At 35.6% G+C, this 24,075-nt stretch overlaps 1 protein-coding gene across 6 annotated transcripts in view; it reads left to right on the top strand.

The window, feature by feature from the left end:
- The window catches only part of MAP3K7 (mitogen-activated protein kinase kinase kinase 7), an 81,570-nt gene that overhangs the window by 32,674 nt on the left and 24,821 nt on the right, over nucleotides 1-24,075 (top strand). For 5 of the 6 annotated variants that reach the window (XM_049897458.1, XM_049897444.1, XM_049897415.1 and 2 more), the window contains 7 exons: nucleotides 1,720-1,848; nucleotides 3,739-3,869; nucleotides 6,053-6,134; nucleotides 10,529-10,659; nucleotides 11,173-11,302; nucleotides 14,213-14,293; nucleotides 23,397-23,461. In XM_049897458.1, coding sequence (XP_049753415.1) covers nucleotides 1,720-1,848; nucleotides 3,739-3,869; nucleotides 6,053-6,134; nucleotides 10,529-10,659; nucleotides 11,173-11,302; nucleotides 14,213-14,293; nucleotides 23,397-23,461 — 749 coding nt within the window. The remainder of the gene's footprint in view (nucleotides 1-1,719; nucleotides 1,849-3,738; nucleotides 3,870-6,052; nucleotides 6,135-10,528; nucleotides 10,660-11,172; nucleotides 11,303-14,212; nucleotides 14,294-23,396; nucleotides 23,462-24,075) is intronic. The other variant, XM_049897424.1, reaches the window with a different exon arrangement.

Genomic DNA, 24,075 nt, shown 5'->3' with positions numbered 1-24,075 from the left:
AGGTTCAGACCGCCAACCTTTTGGCTACTGGTCAACCATTTAACCGTTTGCACCACCTAGAGACTTCATTTAAGGTGTATACTAGAGTCTTAAGGGTATATTAAATAAATACAGCCTTAGATTTTAGATCTTAAAGGAAGATTTAAGTTGTCTTGCACCTTCTATACAGGTTCAAACATTGTGTACTTTTGTAATGTTTCCTAGAGATTAAAAATTGGCAGTACTGAAGTTTAAATTAGCATGCCTTGGGAAAATTGGGCAGAAATATGATATTCAGAACTACAAATACAGGGCAAGCTTATGTTTACTTTCTTCTACATCTCCATATTTTACTCAAGTTCTTAAAGAGTGGTGTTAAGCTTTATAAAAAATTTCTGTATTAAAAACATCAGATTATCTTTTCAGTGAGAGAAGTTGAACTGCAGATATATAAGTAGTATGATTCAGATGTTTTCAGTAATCAGATTCCGGTTATGGCTTATTTCTTTTATTTTTGATTAATTTAATGTTTTTCAATTCTTTACTTGTTTTTAGGCACCCCAGAAAAAGAGAAATTTGCTATGTAGCTAGTCATTTGACTAGAGCCATTTTGCCCTTAAATTCTAATAAAAAGTTGGTGGACAAACAAATATTGATTTATACAAAACTAAGTAATACCTCCTGTTTTTAAGTTAATATACAGAATACATATTTTGGCCCGTTGTTCATAAATTTTTTTATGTATAGATGTTTTACATGTATGAAACCAAAACCCACTGCAGTTGAGCCAATTCCAACTCCTAGCGTCCCTGTGGGAAAGAGAACTGCCTCAGAGTTTCCAGGGAGTACCTGGTAGATTCGAGCTGCTGACTTTTTGGCTAGCAGCCATAGCATTTAACCACTACACTACCAGGGTTTCCTTTACATGTATAGTTTGTTATTTTTATGAAGAAATCTAGTATGAAATTTATGGACCTTTCTTTAAGAACTTGAATGAGATCCGGAGGTATAAAACAAAGCTTAGATTATTTCTTCATTTGGGAAAAATGGCGCCTATAGCCCAAATTACATTTTAATCTCATTGTGTTGCTACATTATCGTGTACTGTGTAACGTGTGTAGTTATCGCTATAAAATTTTTTCATTTTTTTGCTGTTTCTTGTGATAATTCACCTATCAACTTAGTACTCCTATAAATTTTGCTGCATAAATCTGTTTATTATACATTTACCTATGATTTTCATTATTTACAACTAATTTTTTTAAGTTTGCAAATTAAGAATTTTATCCCACCAGATACTGAGGGGGAAAAAAATCTTAACACTAAATTAGAAAATTCTTTTTCAGTGATATGGAGCAATGCTATTCATCAAGAAAGATGGATACAGAAAGGTTAAAGTTAAAAAATGACAGAAAGTACAAATGTTTTATACTCTGCCCCAGAAAAAGTATCAGTCCAAATTAAATAAAGACAAGCCCCATGCCTCTTGATGAGAAGATAAAAAAATTGACTTTCTAAAGTGAAAAAAAAAATTTTTTTTTTTGGTGCATCATTGCTGCTTAATGCATTAAGAAGTATGTGTTTATTGAAAAGACAGAAGATACTTTAGAAAGAGTAATTTCTTAATTCTATGTTTAGAAGCTTCTTGTATTTCTACAAAATGCCCATTTTTTAAAATTATGAAAACAGTTCTTTATGTGGGGAAAAAAGTCTTAAAATTATACTTTTTTTTTTTTCTAGGTAGCAATTACAGTGAAAAATGTGACGTCTTCAGCTGGGGTATTATCCTTTGGGAAGTAATAACACGTCGGAAACCTTTTGATGAAATTGGTGGCCCCGCTTTCCGTATCATGTGGGCTGTTCACAACGGTTCGTGAAAGAAACTTTCTTTAAATGTTTTTTGTATTTTTTCATATTTGCAAAACTACTCCTGTTCCCTTCTCCCAAGGAAGATCATTCATTCTCACATTAAAATGAACAATTTTTTGTTAGCTGAATATTGCCTGTTAACCCATCCCTTCCTACACCCTACCCACTTAAACAAAGATAGGTGAGGTATGGCAAGGCTGGGCATGGTCCTGCCTCTGTTGCACTGAGTCAGTGTTTGGGACTGAGGAGATGGTGCTGACTCTGTAGACAAACCAGAGCCAACTGCTTAGGTTGGCCCTCTCTGACTGATGGCGAAACAGCGGACTGTACTGTGTGGAAAAAATAAAAATCTGTACTCTCTCACATGGTTAAGATAATTTGGGCACAGTAGCTTTTTTATCTTGAGATTTTGGGAGCAAGCGTCTCACCAAGGAGAGAAAACAAAGAATAATAATAAAAGCTGTCATTTATACTCATAAAGGCATAACACAATGTACTTCATGTATCCATTCTTTTTTATCTTCTCACTCATTCTCATTATTGCTTCATTTTACAGAATTAGAAACTGAGATCTGGAGAGGATTAGTAACTTACCCAAGGTCACAAAATTAGTAAATTTTAGAACTGGAATTCAAATCCAGATCTTTTGTGGTCTAATACTGGTATTTTTAAGTTAAATTGATTTATGGACTCAGTGGCCTTCATCCTTCCTGCTCCTTTTCTAGATCTGGTAATAATATTTCTAACCACACGTGATATTGGAATGTGTCCATCCTCTGCATTAATCGAGTTACTTCACATTTGCTTTGGGAAAATAGATTTTTTTCATAAAAGATAATTACTTAACCTTCCTAACGTTTCCTGTTATTTAATTTCTGTCAGTTGATTATAGTCATCCTGGTTGGTGGCATTTTTATATACTGTCCCACAAATGATAAAAAACAAACATTTGCCTAGCTACTTAGGTCTTTTATAGACTTATCAGACAGTAATATCATCTGAGGAATCGTAGCACTTTTAGCAGTTTCCGGTACTACCTTTAATGTTACTGTAGAGAATGCTAGAGCATTGACCAAGATGGATTGCCTTCTTTTTCTCTCTGTTGATTATCAGTAAATAATCGAATATCAGTGAAGTAAAGAATAAAAGAACTAGTGAACTGAGTATATGCGAAGATCTCGGTATATTTGAGACCATAAGTAGGACCTTGCTAATAATATTACAGTCTTAGTAATTACACAAAAGTTGACAGTTTTCAGTTTGTGAAATGATTGACTCATAGCGGCCAAAAGATCTACCTCCCACAAAAGGTAAATTAGCAAGTATAATACCATACAAAAAAAACCAAACCCGTTGCTGTCGAGTTGATTGCGACTCAAAGCAACCATGTAGGACGGAGTAGAATTGCCCCATAGTGTTTCCAAGGAGTGCCTGGTGGATTCAAACTGCTGACCTTTTGGTTAGCAGCTGTAGCTCTTAACCACCATGCCACCAGGGTTTCCATAATACCATAGCTGACTACATTTGTAAGTACAGAAGATGAGTTTTTCAAACAGGTTTGAAATTTTTGCAGTGAATCTGAAAGCACTGGTTCAGGTAAGATTTTTTAGTTTGTTAAAAGAATGTTTATGACAAATGAAATATTGTTAAATCTCAGTCTTACTATAGTACGTTCTAAAATTTTTAACTTTTAAAAAGGTATAGCTTCCCCTTTATGAAAATATACATAGATGGAATAAATGTTGACCTAAGAGATTTAAAAAAAACTTTTATTACTCCAGAATGTAGATCTTATAAGATCTGTAAAATAAATACTGCTTTAAAACTACATACAAAAAATTTATACCATTTTTTTGGGTAAATACATTCTTCTCTAATTTTCAATTATAGGTACTAGACCACCACTGATCAAAAATTTACCTAAGCCCATTGAGAGCCTGATGACTCGTTGTTGGTCTAAAGATCCTTCTCAACGCCCATCTATGGAGGAAATTGTGAAAATAATGACTCACTTGATGCGGGTATAATCCTTCTTTTGAGGGGCTTTGAGTTTAGGGGAATTTGATACATACCGAGTTTTAATGAGGTTTTAAAATAAAGGGGACATTATTGCTATTTTTTGCCTTATACTTTTCTGTATTTTCCAAGTTAGAATGGGCATGAATTACTCATAATCAGAGGAGGAAACATTGTTTGAAAAAAAAAAAAGTTCTTTATAATGAAAAGATGGCTAGACTAGGTTTCTGGACTTCTTTTTTACTCTAGACAGACATTAGCGGACCAGTGTTTTTGTTTCTGGGCCTGTTGCCTCATCAGTAGTGTGAGAGAAGCTGAATTAGATGATCTCTAAAACTACAGGATTTAGGCATCTTCTGAGTCTAATATAATACTAGTTTAAATTTTAAAATTCTTTTAGTACATATCTTCAAACATTCAGTCATTTGTGTAGAGCAGTAGAGAGGTCACATTCTTAGACACATTTATAAGTCATCTTTTTTACTTTTTAGAAATATAGTCAGTCCTTGTTGTTTGTGGATTCTATATTTGTGAATTCACCTACCCAGTAAAACTTACTTTTAGCCCCAAAATTAATACTCATAGTGCTTTCCCAGTCATTCACAGACATGCTTGGAGGGAAAAAAATTTGACTCGCTTAGTGCACACATTTCAAGAGGCAGAACAAGGCGATGCTATGTCTTCTTGTTTCAGCTCTCATACTGTAAACAAGTGTCCTTTTAACAGCCTGCTTAATGCCATCATTTGTGCATTTTTTCCCTTTTTGGGGGGATCTCACTGCTTAAAATGACCCCAGAGTATAGTGGTGAAGTGCTGTCTAGTGTTCCTACAGTCAAGAAGGCTGTAATATGCCTTGTGGAGAAAATGGGTTAGATAAGCTTCATTCAGGTATGTGTTCAGTGTTAATGACTAAACAAGGTGTCTTTAAACAGAAAAACACATAAAACAAGGTCATGTATTGACCGGCTGATGAAAATGCCGTGACCGGCGGCTTAAAGTAATTGCCCCGGGAGCAGTGTGGTTCAGTATTTGCTTTATAGGCCATAACTACCACAAATAACAAGAATCAAATGTATGTTTTCCCTTGCATATTTTCATCTGCGATTAAAATGTTAAACTTTATTCTAGGATTTATTGAATTTTTGAACTTAAATGGAGCCTTTTAAAATGATTATTAGAATTGCCTTGTCTAATAATTTAGAATTATTTGAAATATTCTAGGCCTCTAGAGTTTAGTGCACTAACAAAATCTGCCATGTGGCACTGTCACATTAAAAAGTTCACGTTTATGAAAGTGCCTGAATTCCAGAACAATTTGTTCAGAAGGAGAACCTTTCATTCCCCTTAAATGTAGACTAACCAGGATTTAACCCTTGGATCTTAAGATACACTGTTACTGTGATTTACCACATGGCCAGAGATTTAGTTTGGTTCAGTGTGTTGAAAACAGCATAGGTAATAATTGTGTACTAGCTATACATAGAACCCTAGAGTCTAAAGATATGTATATAAGAACACAGCTTAGTCTCTAAAATCAGATAACTTAGAGCTTTGGGATGTATAAATTGTTCAGACTGTAATTGTGCTTATATAGCCTTTATCTAATTTGAGAAAAACACATTTTTTTTTTCCCTTAATTTTTTTTTTTTTGGTCCAGCAGATATTTCTAATATACGTCTCTAAGTCATAGAGGGACATCCGTAATCTATCCTCATCATATTCTAAAAATTAGTCCTAACGATTATCCTATGGTATACCAGTTTCAGTTGTCAGACTGTAACAATCATTGCAGCAACCTGGAAGCTTATATCATTGTTATGAGAACATAAATGTGTTTCCTATAGTTATGAGGAGTGATACTATTATTCTATTTCGTATGTTCCTCTAGAAAAATATTTGCTGTTTTCTTCAAGATCATCTAGGCTCCATGTAAACTAGATGCTTAGGTAGGTACATGGCATCGGTCACAGTTAAAATTCAAAAGAGACAACATTATCATCATCTTTGTAAAATGAAAAACTTAGGGTTTCTGCAAATTTAATGTATGCCTTAGGGAAAATAAAACAACATCTTTGCCACAGTTAGATTCATGACAAGAAAATAATTGATGTACTCTTCAAGTTAATTTTAGGAAGATATGATTTATATTAAAGAAAATTTTAATTGTGATTTGCTTTTTTATATATAGTACTTTCCAGGAGCAGATGAGCCTTTACAGTATCCTTGTCAGTATTCAGATGAAGGACAGAGCAACTCTGCCACCAGTACAGGTAAATGGAGATTGGAAGAGTAATAATCTGATTTTTGGGGGAGAGGTCTTCAATTTCCGTGAAATTATAACTAAGAAACAATGAATGATGTCCCCGTTTGCATTTTAACTCCTTCATTTCATGTAATTGAGTATAATTTGAGTTTTCAGGTACATCATTCTTCATGAAGGTACCCAGATTAGAGTTGTTAAAGATCTGCTTCCAAGTCTTGGAATTCTGGCATCATTATGTATAAAAAGATAGGATATTATATTGCTTTTAACTCTATTCTTAATTTGAAAAATAGTTTATAGTATATACAACTAAATCATATATAGTATTAGAAAATTATTTTAAATGTGTATAATGAAACACATTTCTTCATCGTGAATACCATATATTTTGGTTCTCTTCTACAGGGAGTCTTATTTAATAAGCTGTATTTTAGTTAAAAGTTCTTCAGTTTTTTTTTATATGAAGTAATGGTGGGGTCTGTAGCTGTGATCATCAAAAAAAGGATAGTAGAATGGCCTGGAGAATTGATTTTAAAAGGTCACAGCCTTGAAAACCCTGTGGAGTAGTTCTGCTCTGCACAGACAAGGTTACCATGAGTCCAGATTGACTCAACCACAACTAACAACAACAAAAAAAAAAATAGTAGAAAAATTGTACTTCTCAAAATATGTAACATTTTTATGCATTTTATTATTATATTTAATAAAATTTATATGGTATGTTTTACATCATGTTTTTCTTACACATAAAATTTTTTTAAATTAGAAATTTTATTTTTACTGGCAAATATTTTTCCTAGTCTGTTTTCCCACCACCACCTCAAGAATTATTATTTTACGGCTGGTTTACTACTTAGCTAGTTATTCTCAAATTCTGATTTTACTGAAAATCTTTTGACTTGCTTTGAATTCTAAAACCAAAAACCAAACCTGGTGCCGTCGAGTTGGTTCCAACTCATAGCAACCCTATAGGGCAGAGTATATCTGCCCTGTAGAGTTTCCAAGGAGCGTCTGGCGCATTCGAACTACCGACCTTTTGGTTCGCAGCCGTAGCACTTAACCACTATGCCACCAAGGTTTCCATCCTTGAATTCTAAAGTGAACTCTAAAATTCCAGGGCTTGCTTCTGCCTCTACCTCCAAACCCTCTCTCTGTTCCCATACTGTGACCTTTTGTGCTTTCATCCTTTCACCTTTGCAGTGATCCTCAGTACTCTCAGGTTTTTCCTTCTTCACTCCACTTACGTAATTCCACCATCAGTTATTATAATTCCTTTGGCACAATCCTTGCTTTCTAGCCCCTCTCTCAAACTTGCTTAGCTAAAAAACCACAAATAAAAACCACAAGCCTAATTATATCCAACACCCAGCTCACTCCATGCCTATACCAGTTCAACTGAAAGAGGCTGGAATCGTACATGCTGTTTCTCCCCAAGTGAGTGTCTAGTTCCGATGGAAATTGTACTGCCTCTTAGTTCATCCACCCTGTCCTCTCTCAGGGACTTATTTTATACTTTAGACTTTGTCCTCAAATTTCAAATACCTCCTCTCCTTTCTTCACTCTCAGCTGACCTTACTTGCTATTTCTTTGAGAAAATCTAAGTAATCAGAAGTGGCCTTCTGCAAGGTCCCCCGCTGCATATGCCCAGCCAGCTGCATCTGTGCCCACCTCATCTGTGGTCTCTCCTGGTACTATGGCTGAACCACCCATGCTCCTAGCCAAAAACCGATGCTTCTGCTTGTGAAGTGAGTCCCATCTGCTCTTCCTAGCAATTCTCCCCTCTCTCCTGCATCATCGGTTTTAGCCTTTCTACTGGGATTGTTTCTACAGCATATATACTCTGTATAACAATCTCTAGCTTCTCTGTTGCCATTCTCTCTGGAGCCCATTCCAATCAGATTTTTCTTACACCACTATTCCAGGATTACTCTTGTCAAGTTACCAGTGATCTCCACTTTACTAAATCTAATGGGTGGTTTTCACTTCTCATCTTACTTAACACAATTCATTACTCTCTCCTTAGAGCACTTTCTTCACTTGATCTCCAGGAAACCATACTTGCCTAGATTTCATCTTATATCCCTGCCCTTTATTCTCAGTTTCCTTTGCTGGTTATGTCTTATCATCTCCACCTCTAAATGCTTAGCACCCAGGGCTCAGTCCTTTGACCTTTTCACTTATTTATCTACACTCATTTCCTTGGTGATCTCATCCAGTAATATGATTTTATATACTGTCTGTTTGCTGAAGATTTTTTCCCAACCCCAGACCTGAACTCCCATTAATATATCCAATTGCCTACTTGATATCTAATGAATATCTCAAGCTTTACATTTTTCAGCCTGAGCTCCTGATACTCCCTTCAAAGTCACTCCTCCCATGATCTTTCCCATTTCAATCAATAGGCACCCAGTTGTTCCACCTGCTCAGGCTAAAAACCTTGAAGTCCTTTTTTTTTTTTTAATATTGTGTTTAGGTGAAAATTTATAGCTCAAGTTAGTTTCTCTTACAAAAATTTATACACATATTATTATGTGACCCCAGTTGCAGTCCCTATAATGGAATAGCACACTCCCCCTTTCCACCCCAAGTTTCCCGTTTCTGTTCAACCAGTTCCTATCCCTTTCTGCCTTCTCATCCCGCCTCCAGACAGGAGCTGCCCATTTAGTCTTGTGTAGCTACTTGAACTAAGAAGCATACTCTTCATGAGTATTTTATGTTTTATAGTCCAGTCTAATCTTTGTCTGAAGAGTTGGCTTCGGGAATAGTTCTGTTTCTGCGTTAACAGAGTCCGAAGGGCGTGTCTTCTGGGGTTCCTCTAGTCTCAGTTAAAGCATTAAGTCTGATCTATTTATGTGAATTTGAGTTCTACACCAAGCTTTTCTCATGCTCTGTAAGGGACTCTCTGTTGCATTCCCTGTCAGGGCGGTCATTTGTGGTAGCCAGGCACCATCTAGTTTTTCTGCTCTCAGGCTGATGGAGTCTCTGGTTTTTGTGGCCATTTTGTATGAGTTGGAATCAACTCAACGGCAATGAGGTTTTTTTTTTTTTTTGTCTCTTAGGCTAAGGTTTTCCTTGTGTCTTTAGTGTTCTTCATTCCTTTGCTCCAGGTGGGTTGGGACCAATTGACACATCTTAGATGGCCACTTGCAAGCTTTTAAGACCCCAGATGCCACTCACCAAAGTAGGATGCAGAGCATTTTCTTAATAAACTTTGTTATGCCGATTGACCTAGGTGTCTCCCAAAACCATGGTCCCCAAACCCCCACCCCTGCTACTCTGTCCCTCGAAGTGTTTGGGTGTGTTCAGTTATTAGCTTTTGGAAAAAACCTTGAAGTCATTCTGATTCTTCTTTTTTTCTAACATCTCACTTCCAACCTCTCAACAAATCCTATTAATGTCTACTTTCAAAATCTATTCCAAAATCCAAATTCTTCTCACAATTTCCACTGTTCAAATCACTGACTATTGTTTACCACAGCTCACCCACCACCCACCCCATCCAGACCATTTCAGCCACACAGGCTTCTTGGTTCCTGAAACATGCTACACATAGCCCTTCTTTGACACTTGTACATATGTTGTTCCTTCTGATATCATTGCTCTTCCCCCAGAGATCCATATGATGGGCACCTCATTTCTTGCAGAGAAGGAAGCTTCACCTTCTCAGCAAGCCCCTCCTTGACTACCCTATGTAAAATTGCAATAATCCACTCCTTTCTCCACCCTCCCTTTTTTTTAACCCTTCATGATTATGTAACATACTGTATATTCCACTTATTTATTGTCTGTCTTTCCAACTAAAATGTTAGCTCCATGAGGTCAGGGTCTTTTGTCTGTTTGATTCACTGCTTTATCATAACTGCCATACAGTGTGCATCCTTAATAAATATTTTTTGAATGAGTGAATGCCCTGTTCCTCTCCTTCATATCTCTCCCTTCATCCTTGAAAGCAGTATTATATATTTGACTCTGAGGACTATTCAGGCGTTTTGGCTCTCTTTTTATGCCATCTTTAAGTTCAATTTAAAATGGATTTGTTAGAGTATCTTCATTAGCTTTTATAAATGTATTATTTTCTATGGTTAATTTCTCATCTGTCTTGAAAAATCTTATTTCTATTCATACCTTGCTACATTTAGAATGGAATTTGTGTTATATATCACTGAGTGGGAGCCCCAGTGGCACAGATGTTAAAAGCTTGGCTGCTAACCAAAAGGTCAACAGCTCAAATCCATCAGCTCCACCTTAGAAACCCTATAGGGCAGTTCTACTCTGTCCTGTAGTGTCGCTATAAGTCAGAATCAACTCAATGGCAGTGGTTTTGGTTTTGGTCTATCACTGAGTGAATCGTTTTGTGTTATTCCCAACCTGTAGTCATAAATATTTCTGCTTTCCTAGGCTCATTCATGGACATCGCTTCTACAAATACCAGTAATAAAAGTGACACTAATATGGAGCAAGTTCCTGCCACAAATGATACTATTAAGCGCTTAGAATCAAAATTGTTGAAAAATCAGGCGAAGCAGCAGGTTTGTGATGTTCTTAAAAGTAAAATCATATGGTAACCTTACCAGTAGTCATAACATTGTACTAACTGAAATTATGCACCATCTTTCATTACTCCCTTCCTGTGATCATCCCAGCTTTAATGGTAGATGTTTAAAATGTAAAATGGATATTTTTTGGCTACACAGCTACCCAGCTAAGGGAATTGTCCTAAAGCTATCGTTTCATGCTGTTCAAATTTATTATTGTTTCCCATTGTTGGTTTAAAAATATTTTAAGAAGTGCTTTCATTTTTCTGACCTGGGACTAATAATTGGGGCATTTAACCTTCAACTCTAGTGGTTGCCATTTTATAATGGCCATATCATCAGCTACTGCCTTACTCTGTAGTTCCCTATCCCTACAAACTTTCCTTTTCTTTCAGAGCAGAACAAGATGCATAAGAATCCCAGTTGGCACCTTCCTCCTCCTAGGCTGCTCAGAATTCATAACTCTAAAGACCTTCATTAATTCAAATTGGCCTGTAATTTTAACAGAGTGAATCTGGACGTTTAAGCCTGGGAGCTTCCCGTGGGAGCAGTGTGGAGAGCCTACCCCCAACCTCCGAGGGCAAGAGGATGAGTGCTGACATGTCTGAAATAGAAGCAAGGATAGCTGCATCCACAGGTAAAAAGGAACTAAAGGTCTCAATAGGGCTGAAAAAGTATGTAATTTGTTTTTGGCGTGGTAGTTTCTTTTAATAATCAGGATATCAGGATTTTTCTGTGTCTCTTTTAAAGCAGGAAGTAGGTTTACAGTATACTTTAAAGCTTCTAGCAATAGTTTATCTCAAAGGAAGGTGTGATTCATAAAAATTATTTGGATCATAAAATACAACTTCCTAATCACAATTTCTATCAGATGTAACTCTTTTAGCTCAAATGTGTGCTGGAAGTCTGAGTTGAGAAATTCAAATTTTGCTACAAACAAAATGTTGGTTGCCTTTGAAGGATTTTGAGTGATTCTACTAGAATTTTGTGCTGGACTCAAATAATAGCAAATATCTTGTTTTGAAACTAATAGAAAAGTGTGCTCCAGATCTAAATATAGTTTGACCTGCCTTGCTATCTGCTCCTCTTTCCTCCCAGTGGCACAAAGAGTTAAACTGGTTGAGGTTAGTTCTTTTAATGTAAAATAAAAGTTTGTAGTAATTTTATTGGATCTTGAAAAAGCTAGTATTTAAGTTCATTTTTGTCAGTTCTTAAAATGATTAATCTTGAAAGAACTGGTCAGCACAAAAACAATTACATGTTTTGTTACCTGAGTGAACTGTTAACCTTCTTTTCAAACCAAGTTTCATTTTAGTAATGCTGGTTTAATTTGAGGTTTTTTGTTATTGTTGACCTTCTCCCAGAGGTAGAGGGGAGAGCTGATTATAAAAGTAAATACGTTTCTGATGTAGGTATGTGGAATTGTAAACAAGCAAAGAAAAACTTTCCGTAGTTATCCCACCAAGAGATAAACACTTAACATTTTTATGTATGATCTCCAGTTTTTTAACTATATATGTGTGTACATGTATATTTCCATTTTTTTTTTTTTTAACTTAGCTAACCAAGTGTTATTTTTTTAGGTCTTTTTTTTTTTTTTTTCTAAATAGAATGATCTCATTTTGCGTGGAGCTCTTTTCAAAAGAAAAGTTGTCCAGGCTTGGTTATTTCCAAGATTGACTTTATTTTTAATAAAAAAAAAAAAAGCTCTCGTTAAAAATACCGTTTTTGGAAATATCACACTTGAGTCTCACCATAATACTATTCTCAGTGGTACTTATGCATCATCATGCTATACTTATCTTCACCTAATCGTGGTTATTGAATTTCAGGTAGTGTCAGAATCAGTTAGATACAATAGAATATCCAAAATAACAGAGCCTGTAATACATAAGATTTATTTTTCACACATAAGCAAGTCTGGACGTAGGCTCCATGATCATTAGGGAACTGGGCTCCTTCTATCTCTCTGTGGCCACAGTTCCTGTTGTATAGCTTCCATCGTCAAGGTTACCTTGTGTTCCAGGATGGCTGCTATAGTTCCGTTCATCACATCCACATTCCGGGCAGCAACAAGGAAGAAGTAGGAGGAGGGCAAAAAGGCACATACCCAAGCTGTTTCAGGTAGCTTTTCCAAAAGCCCTACCTAACAACTTCCACCTAGCTGTCTTTGGCCAAAGTTGTGTGGTCACTTGTCTACACATAGCTTCAAGGGCAGAGGAGATCAGTAGTCTCTTATCTAGGTAAAATCAAGGAGAGAAAAATAAGAGATTGGCAGGGAACTAGCAGTCTCTACCCCATGAATGGATCTTCAGAACCAACCACCAACAAGCCATCCTTTTCCATGAGACACAAGCATTACTGTGAATCAGGGTTGTCTCTGTGTAATGTCAGATGAATGGTGCACAGAAGGCCATACGCTCATACTCTAGGAACCTTTTTTATGTCACAGATGTCATTCAAGATAGACCTGCCAGATTCTGATTGCTGCCCTAAAGTTTACAGCAAATGGTATCATAATAATAGTTTTATGTCTTTTCTAGTATTATTTTTCTAGTCAGGCACTGGTTTATTATTTACAGAAATGATATTTCACTAGATTAAGCGTAACCACACTCTTTAAAATTACTCTCTTCTTTTTTGTGCCCAAGTGTAGAAAAAGTGCCACTGTGCATTCTTAGAATTTTACGCAATCCAGATTTTTTCGTGAAATATCTTACCCTGAAAGATTCATACTCTCCCAGACTTTTAACACCAATTGTGTTTAGCGGGAGTGTACCCTAACTCTGAAAACTCTAGGGACTACTCAGTTTACTAGAAGTAAGTATTTATAATTACGAAAGCGTAAGCATTTCTTACATTAATTCAATAATTTTCATTTAATCACTGAATTTTACTGTATAACACTTCAAGAAACATCTAATTTGAATATGTATTCCTGTGTTTGTATACTGCATTTTTAAGCAAATAATGTGTACCTTCTATGATCATTTGCCAACCCTGCCACCCTCCCCAGGTATTTTTGTAAGCATCACTACGCCATGCGTGTTGCTGTTAAGAAAAAAAAAGCATAGCACACTTACAGAAATACCTTGAGGGGCATGGTTGACAAACAAATGTAGAAGGTGCACATTATTTGCATAAAATAAGGTAACTAAAGCAGAAATATTAGCTTATTTCTTTTTAACACCTCTCTTCCTTCCCTTCTTCATCTAACCTCTCCTTATATATCAGTGGTTTCACTTAGGTGGATTGTTCCTGTGAACACATTTGAAATTTAGCTGCCTCATCATCCTGCAGCTTTGTTTGTCTCTGTCCTTTTTGTTTTATTTTGCTAATTAAAACTAGTGCGTCAGAAGTCTTGTAATGGCAATTGTTTGCTTTTTAATCACGCCTAAGCATGGATGAAAAGTTAGATAGTTCTGCATGCTGTTCTGCATGACATGTTATTAACTATTTGAAGATTATTCTGTTTTTATAGTTAGTCATTTTCTGTGTTCCTATTTGTGGTTTTTTGCATGTATACTGTATATATGTGTTTTTGCAGCATATTCCAAGCCTAAACGAGGCCACCGTAAAACTGCTTCATTTGGCAACATTCTGGATGTCCCTGAGATCGTCATATCAGGTATCATAGACCACCTGAGCTGGTCTAATAGCTGTGAAACCAGAATAATGATCCCTGGTACTTTTAAAATGCTTCTTGCTCCAATTTGTATAGGACATGAACATAGATACCTTGCCTGCGGTGATTATGGAGACAGATTGAAATTTTACACATTTATTTATACTAAAGTGGCCTTGAAAAAATACCTCAAGTCTCCAGTAATGAGGATGAAATAGAAGGGAAAGTAAAGCTTTTCACAGAAGGGAAGATGCTAGCCCAGGATTCTGCCAACTTCCTCTCTTAAATGAGCAGATGAGCTGAACCCAAACGGTCTTTGCACCCAGCAGAAAAAGCAAAAGATTATTTACATTTCTTTTGTTTTCCTTGGCTCCTTTCCTTCCACAGTGACTACTTTTTGGCTCCATCCCAGTCTCTTTCTGTTCGTTGCAAGTGAAATGTAGAGAATAGAGTTTCTAAATACCATTCTGCCTTAACCTAGAAAACAAAAACAAAGTAAAACTACGTGAGATTTGCTGTTTTGCAGGGTATCTTGCCAAAGAATTATGTAAAATTAATGGTCAATTCTGATTCTTGTTTATTATCAAGATCTTTTTACATATTGAGGTTAAGGGTTTTTATACCTAATTCACACATGGTAGGTACTTCAATGTCTCGAGTAGATAAACTGCTTTTATTTCTAATGGTGACCATTTCATAGATGAACCTAAATCATTTTTTTATTGAAACTTAAATGGCATATGTGACATTTGATACCAGCTAATATATATTATCATATAACTATGTTTATCCCTCTACTCTAGGCTTTCCTCCATCTTTTGCTCCTAAATTTTGATAAGGAAATACACAATTTTTCCCACATACATTCATGTGTGATTTGGATGAATTCTTTAACACTCTGTACTTTGCCTGGCATTGGGCTTTTAGCATAGTGTTGTATCTGTAGTTCAGTGCCTAATGCTTCTTTTCTCCTCTGCTAAAGCGAAAACTCTGTGAGGATAGAGACCGTGTCGTTCTTGTTTACAGTTGATTGTATCAGCAGCATCTGGCTCAGTGCCTCACACATACAAAAAAAAAAAAAAAAAACACCGCTGTCCAGCTGATTCCAACTCATAGCGACCCTGTAAGGCAGAGTAGAATTGCCCCATAGGGTTTCCAAGGTTGTAAACCTTTACAGAAGCAGACTGCCACATCTTTCTCCCATGGAGTGGCTGGTGGGTTCAAATTGCTGACCTTTTGGTTAGTAGCCAAGCGCTTTATCCACTGAGCCACCAGGGCTCGCTCCTTGCCTCACACACAGTGTTTAATAAATATGTGGCTGGTAAATAAATGGACAGACCATTACTGAGCATCTCCATTGTCCAGGAACTAGGATACAAAAATATAAAATATACAGTTCTTTGGGACTTTTTGTCTGTATAAAAGTGTTTTGTATTAGAATAATTAATTTTGAGGCTGATTATCAAAGCAGTTTATCTTATTTTCTGACATTGTCACTACTGTTCAAAAGAAAAGAGTTACCCTATCTCTCACGTAGTAATTTTAATTTATTGAGTCATGGACTGCTTTAAAAATTAACGAAGTACCTGAGGTCATTTTACCACCATTCTGAAAAGGTACTAGGTCTAAGGGAATAATATCCTGACAAAAGAAATGACAACATTTAAGCTTACATACTGCTAAGATGAGATTATCTTACGTGTTTGAGGAAATTAAAAAATTTAAGCAAATGCAGTATAATCTTAATCCAGGTCTTATGAGTAAACATTAAAAACAAATATATGTATTATCAATTCACAGAGTAATTTTTTTATAGTAGACTATATAGTCAATACTGTTCCAGATATTAGGGCAGGGAGGAGAGAGGAAAGAATTATTATGGACCAGGAGTGAGTTTGTCCCCCCAGAGGATATTTGACAAAGTCTAGAAACATTTTTGGTTGTCACAGCTGGCAGGTGTTACTGGCATCTAGTGGGCAGAGAGCAGAGATGCTGCTAAACATATTGCAGTGTATAGGACACCCTCCCCACCCAAGCCAAGAACTATCCATCTCAAAATGTCAACAGTGCCAAGGCTAAGAAACCTTTGTTAGATATTGTGTTGTCTACAAAGTAGTTTAAAGTACATCATCTTAATTGATCTTCATGACAGCATTGTAACTAAGTTATCAGATGAAATTATAACCATTTTACAGATGAAGAACTTAGATCTGATGACGTTGAGTGGTTTGCCCAGAGTAACACAGCCGAGACTCCAGCCTAGACCTTCTGACTGCAGATCACATCTGTTTTCCACGCTCTTGTTTGAGTTATAGAAGATAGGGTAATTCTGCTCCTCTCTGGTATTCAGATAAGGAGAGCTCTTCCACTGGGGAAACCTTTTTGACATTGAGTCCTTATGGAGTCACAAAACCTTAGTTCTGCTAATTGCCAAAGCAACATGCTGTTTAAATGAAAATATTTAGTAAAACATTTTATTAAATATTCTTATTGGGTTTTTTCCCCAGCCATCCAAACAATCAGTTTCACTTTATTTAATAAAAGAATGCAGGTACTTGAAATGAAATTGATGGATGTAAAAGCTAAACACTAATTTGTTCCTAGATCATATTTTAAAATTAAGTATAAAAATATAACCCACCCTTTGGGAATGTCAGATATTTTATTTGGCCATTTTAATCATAAAGGGGGATGATACTTAATCCCCCAAATTCCTTGGTACCTTCTAGTATTTTTCTTTTATCAAAGTGTGTTCCCAGAAGTTCTGTGGTATTACCAGATACTTCCTGATATATCCAAACTGGTATTAGTTAGCGTTGGAACTCAGTCGTAAGCTTTATTTTTTATCTGTTACAGATAGTTTCAATATTACTTTCTTTTGGCCAAATGAAATCTGATGTACTTCTTAGAATGAACTGCCTGTCTTACTAAGATCATTCTTTTATGCATCTCAAAAATTTTTATGCATACTTATGGGCAGTGAACAAATGTATCTTTTTCTAAAATGCGTTTTTTAAAAACTTGCCAAGTTTTAAAATTAAACACGCGCATGCACACTGTTACTCTAAGGATTTTTTTTCAATACCTCTTTATATTGGCTAAAATGCCTTACCTAGACATGGATAAACAAATGCAAAGGCCCTAATGTAATCTTGGTTTTTGCTTGCTATTCAACACTGTTGTATACTATGCCGTCAATCAAATGAAAACGTAGCCTATGGCTAATAGCAATATTCCTCAGTTTAGTATCTTTCAGGCATATAGAAAATTGATTTTTAATACCTAAAGACTTCCCGTGGATCAGATTATACAATTTTTTATACCTTGTCTAGATTATTCCTGTCTCTGAAGAAGTATTGAGAAACTCTAGTATAAATAACCCTTTCTCTTACTTCCCACTTCCCACTTGTCCTAAAAGAGTGAGATCTATCTGTCTCATTACCAGCTGAGACACACTTTTGAGAACAAATCACCAATCAGGTATGACATTTTGCTAACTTGGAGAAGATCCTGCCAGGTAGCTCTGTTCTGCCTAAGCAAAGTAATGTTTCTTGCTCAGGATTTAGATCATTTGACCTGCAATTGTCTAATACTTTTGCTTATTGGACATATTGTAAGCTGATAAATTGGAATGGACTTTGAGAAAAGGAAATGGCTTTCTTAAATGTTTTTCATTAAAATGTGAAGTCTCAAGAGCATAACCCTTTCTCCTTTTCAGCTAGTACATTTCAGTTTTTTTTTTTTTAAGGATTGATGACCTTTGGTATTATTTTAAAATCATTCTTAAAACTACAAATTATTACATCACTTTAGGTTTTTCTGACTTTAATGAGAAATAAGAACACAGATCTTTGTTTTTGTGGTTATTTTAGTTAGATTTTCTTGCTTTTCCCCACGTTTTGTTTTTGTTACTATCGAAGCTTAAGCTTTCAGGGATCTGTGTTTATTTTCCTGCCTTCATCTCAAATATGCAAATAAAATAGGAATTATGATTGAGAAACTATATAACACATTCTAATAATAACAACTGATCTGTTGCTAAAAGAATGCCTAAATTTTTATATTTCTTTTCAAAATCCAAAAGTCAAGGATGAACAGGCAAAATACCTAAAAGTTACAAAAACAGAGTAGCAGCTTTTTCTAACTTAAAGCATCTGCTAAGAGACTGAGTAGTTAAGGAAGTGAATTTTGTTCATGGTTCTAGCATCAGTGATCAAGGCAGATCCGCACATCTTCTCAGGAGTCCTTGTGTGAGTAGTTACAGCACTTAAGGAAATCAACTGTGATTATAATGCATTTTGAAATCCGTTGGGAAAAAGTACTGCCATATACTTTTGCCTGTAAAAGGTTTAGTTGAAGCATTAGTCTTCTGCACTTCCTCCCACTCTAATATAAAATTCATTGTACATATTTTATACCAGATTGCTGTTATAAAATGAATTTCCAAAATGTGATTTGTGAAGTGAATCTTTCCAAATACTGATATTGTATCAGTATTATAATTGTAATATATTATAAGTATATCTTGAGAAAATTAACTAAATTGAAAAGTTTTATAGAATATTTATATTTAAAGAGTTTTTATTAATCCCACTGTAATATCATAACCAGTAATTTTGAATTTGTTAGTTCAGACTAGATTATATTGCCTGATTTCATTTTAAGCACTTGAAAATTCTCTTATCCATTCTATAGATAAGTGTTGCTTTATAGTGCTTCTCTTTAAAAACCTTGAACAGTAGCATTTTATTATAACTTGTTATTTCTAAGCCTGAAATAACGTATTATGATGCCTTGACCAAAGAAGGTTTCCTGTCTTACATACTGTTCTCAAGGATATGATAAAGACTATGTACAAATGTTTTTTAATCAGTCTTATTAAAATACATAAAATATTTTTGCCCAGTTCTCTGAAGAATTTATTTGATATTTATTATTTGTAAAATTATTCTTAAAACTGAAAAGAACCTTTAGTTGGCCATATGATTATCAGGTATATTTAGATCTCTTAACTGAGAAAAATTTAATAAATACTTTTCATTAAGGAAGGACATTTAGTGTTATTGTATCTCGCCCATTTACTAAATATGATAAGTAGTTAAGTAGAATATGGAAACATTTAACAAAAGTAAATGGGTAGTTAGATTTTTGATATTGATGTGTTATCCTCTTTCATTTCAAATATCTTTAAATATTGCATATAGGGTTATTTTGTCAAAAGCAAGGCTGGGGACCTTGCAGAGTGCCGGACAGCCTTGGGCAGAATCCTGTTAATACCATTTAGGGACACCTGGGTGCTATTTCACTTTTTCCACCAGGATGGTAATATAACCTTTCTGATACTGTATTTGGTTCAGGAACCATCAGATACTAATGTTTATAAACATTCCTTTAATTGGAAGGAAGTCAATTATTAGTGTAATTATTCTGCTAAAATAGTGGCATCAGCTCTAATATGAAGAGGAAGTAAGATAGAATTCAGCTTTCAGTCTAAAAAATTGAAATCAGATCTAATGAAGCTGATTTATTAGGAAGTAAAACTCATCAGTGACATTGCTTCCCTTTAATAGGATAAAGAAAACCACACCTGAAGGGCCTTTGTAAGGCAAGAGCCTGAATGTGTTGAAATTAGTAAAAGAAAATGCAGTCTGGGGCAGTCTAAATGAGAAGACATATTTTAAAATAACAGCTTTAGTTCATAATGAAACAGTTATATAATACTGCTGAGTATAGCCAGCCCTCCATATTCACGGGTTCAGCATCCATGGATTCAGCCAGCCTCGGATAGAAAATATTTGGGGGGGAAAAGGAAGTTCCGAAAAGCAGAACTTGAATTTGCTGCACACCTTGCACTGTGCTGAATCCACGTGAATAAAGTGAAGTGTGAGCGTACACTGTGTAGCCTCCCGCCGTTTCGCTGAGATCCTCAGTCTCCCTCCAGCACTAGTTTGAGCATTGTTGGTCTCATATCTCCTTCCTTTGCTAACGTGTTGTGTGTACCGTTTGTTTCGTGACTCCTAAAAAACAATGAAGTGGGCAGAGCAGTCCCCCAAAGGCTAAGTATGAGGGGGTTGAGGCGAAGGAGAGGAAGGAGTTTCAGGCTAGTAAGGGATGGCTGGCTGGCTACGTGAAGCGCTACAGCCTTGAGAACTTCAAGATCATGGGAGAATCAGCATCAGCTGATGCCAAGCCAGTGTCAGCCGTCCCGGAAGAGCTGGAGAAACTCAGAAGAGAAAGGGTACCTTCAGAGCAAGGCTTCAATTGTGGTGAAACAACTGCATAGCATTTAGTTTGCATTAGGTATTATAAGCAATCTAGAGATGATTTAAAGTATGTGGGAGGATGTTTGTAAGTCACATGCAGATAGATACACTATGCCATTTTATATAAGGGATTTGAGTATCCTTGGATTTTAGTATCTGCAGGGGTCCTGGAACTAGGCCACCGCGAATACCGAGGGACGACTGTATAATGCTGTACAGATTTTATTTTATTTAATCTTGTATTTTATCTGCGAACAGTGTCCAGCAAATATTTTAATATTCAAGACTTCTAAATCTCAAAATTTCCAATATTTTGGATAAGAAGTTTCTCCAGGAAAATGTAGTATTGATCTTTACATGGAGAAGAGATTTTTTAGGAAGATGAGGAAACAGGAAAAGAAGGGTAGTTAAGGTAAAGAAAGCTATGTATGAGCTTATATAAACTGAAAAGAGAAACCAAGGAGTAAGTGTTTGGGATCTTAGCCCTTGGAGGAACTCTGTGATGACTTCCAAATGCCATCTCAGGAAATCAGTTGTATTTAAAAGAGTAGCTTTTTTGAAAGGTGGATTCTGTCTTTATAAAGTTACTGTAAAAAGAACTGAATTGACCTATAATCTACTATTCTGACCCCCTTTCTATTTTTTGGTGGGGAGAGAGAAATGGGCTGAAGATGTGATGTGTTCCTCTTGTTGCTCTAACCTTGAAATGTTCTAAAAAATGTTATTTGTTCTATGGTAAGTCATGAAAATTCTAGAACTCATTGCAGAGTGATATATTCAGGACATCACTTGCAAGTTTCAGATTCCTTAATCAGGCATCTCTGTACATCATCTTGCCCCTTGTTTCCGTCTTTCCTACCATGTGTAATGTAGGTATGTACATCTCAAAGAACCATGCAAAAAAAGGAAAATGCGTGAGTTTCTAAATTAGCATTCCATTCCCCCCCAAAAATTCAGAATCAGCCCAAATTTACTGAGAATCTACACAGTAATTTTCATTTATAGTAATAGGAGATTGATTTTTTTTATATTCAGATTTCTAAATTATGACTTAAAGCTTAATATTGGAGCAACAAGTATTCGTTGATTGCAATCCTTTTTTGCTTTGTCTGAACTGTCAGATGATTTCTGCTATGGTTATGCTAATTAAAATGCATTGCCTAATGCTCGATTCCGCCCATGCTGTAGCGTGAAGATTTCTCATTTTATGGCATTTGTTAACTGTCAGCTCTTCTTTACCCTACTTCCATCAGAGTGTTTACTCCTTCTTCCTCCTACCCGCTACCTTTATTTCAGTTTGTTTTTGTTGTTACTGCAATGATGATGTAATGGTTTATAGACACATGTGCTGGGTGGTTCCTCCGATTCACAAATGCTGCTAAACTGAAAAGAGAATTCCAGACAGTTTCATAAGCCTGTCTCATCTAAGCTTATGGGCATGTTGAATGAAATGTGCCTACAATTGCTCGTTAGTCATGGTGGTAGGGATCCTTTTAACCTCAGGAAACAGGGTTAATTAAAGGTACTAACAAAAGCACCATTAATATCTGTTACTTTCATTTGTAATAGAAAGTTGAAACTTTTTGAAATAAAAAAAAATTTGAAGTAAATTTGAATTAAGATTATGTAAAGAATTCTAAAACATAGCCTAAAGTAGAAATGAATGATGATGTCTTACACTTTGAAGGGTGGTTATAAATTTGATTTTTTATATTCACTACGCATATTGGCAGCCAGCAACAGCAGCAGCATACATATTGCATTAAGCACTCTTACTCTTTTGTAACATCCTTTTAGTTTATGTGTAAAGTAATAGTGGGTCACATGGATTAAGATGTTAAATTATATTACAGATTAGTTTAGCATAAAATATGTAAGATTATGGAAATACAGAATTGTACAAATGAATTCTGCCTGCTAATAGTGTTGCATTAGAGTCTCTGTTCTGAGCGTGTTCTAATAGTTGAGAAATTACCTAATACAGCTTTCAAAGTCAAAGGAATTTTGAGCATTATGTCAGCTGTTACTCATAGTATCTTGGTGTTTCCTTTTAGACAGCTGATCTCTCATCTTAGAAGATACTGTATAAACGCCCTATTCCCAAATAACAGTGCTGAGTGAAGCTGTTGCTTAATTCATTTCATTTTGCTGAAGACTTAACATTTGTAGCATTATTTCATAAACTGATTTTTTTTATTCAATTATTCTTGGCATAGAAATTCTGAAAACAGGTTATCACAGTAGCCTATTTCAACAAGCTGTGTATTTGAGAAAGGAATGAGTCATTCATGTCCAATAGAAAGTTTAGAGTTGGTCACAAATAATTTACTAGATTTGACAGAAACTATTGGCATTGAGTGAGTTGTGACTGGGTATAAATTTAAGCCTAAACGTCCTTTCAGGCCCAGAAATGAACAAGTACTGCTTGTAACTCAGTAATACCTTACAACCTCCTGCTATCTTGCTGTAGAAACTATAACGTAAGGCCCTTGAAATAGATGCCGTCATCAGCCCCAGTCCCCAGGCATTCGTCTATTTAAATACATGACAGAAGATGGTGGAAGAGAGTTCAGCAGCTATTCATGTGGTAGGAGTGGTTATTGGATTAGGACATACTTTGTTGTAGGCCAGCAACTTTTGAGTTAAAATATTGCAGCTGTCTCTCTCTTTTCCTGCATCTTTCACAACTCTTTTTATTACAACAAACTCACTTAATCTTTTTCCCACCAATGGTTTGTGTAGATCCAAGGAGCAACAAATTGCAGCTTCCTACTACAGTTACACACTTACTGTCTGTCTGAGTAGATTTCAGTATTTTACTTTTTTTTTTTTTTTTTTTAAAGGCAACGGACAGCCAAGGCGTAGATCCATCCAAGACTTGACTGTTACTGGGACAGAACCTGGTCAGGTAAGGCTTAGCATTCAAATTCTCTATCTTTGAAGACTAATAATGCGTAGAAATTGAGAATGAACTATTATATACTCTGAACAGTTAGTTCTATGAGTTGAAGTAACTTTGACCTAAAATTGTGATAGAGGAGTTCATTGGCACTTGAACTTAAATACTTAGGAAAAAATTATAGATGCCATTATTAATTTAACTGGAAGGGTAATTTACGAAGGTAGGCTGATCAGGGTCGCTATGAGTCGGAATCGACTCGAAGGCAATGGATAGACTGATCAGACTTCATGGAAAGTAAATTCTTCATCAATGCTTTATGTCTATTATGTCATTTTATGTATGCTTTAATAAAGAAGTTATCAGTTTTGTAATTTACAACTTGGTCATTGTCCTATAAAATGAATTATTAATGTTGTCTCCTTTCCACTAATGAGAGGAATAAATATTTCCCCAATAAGATGTTCTCCCCTGGGGTCACATAGGACATTGGCATACCTGGAGAACTCTTAAGATCTTTTAATTTGGTGTATCCATTGTAATTATATTTTTGTGAATAATTCATATCGTATTCTATAAAACGAATGAGGACTAATTTGGGGTTTTTTTTTTGTTATTGCTTT

This window comes from Elephas maximus, chromosome 1 (genome assembly GCF_024166365.1).
Source record: "Elephas maximus indicus isolate mEleMax1 chromosome 1, mEleMax1 primary haplotype, whole genome shotgun sequence".
NCBI lineage: Eukaryota > Metazoa > Chordata > Mammalia > Proboscidea > Elephantidae > Elephas > Elephas maximus.
Note: the sequence above shows the minus strand (reverse complement) of the source record. Positions and strands in the feature narration are given on the sequence as shown.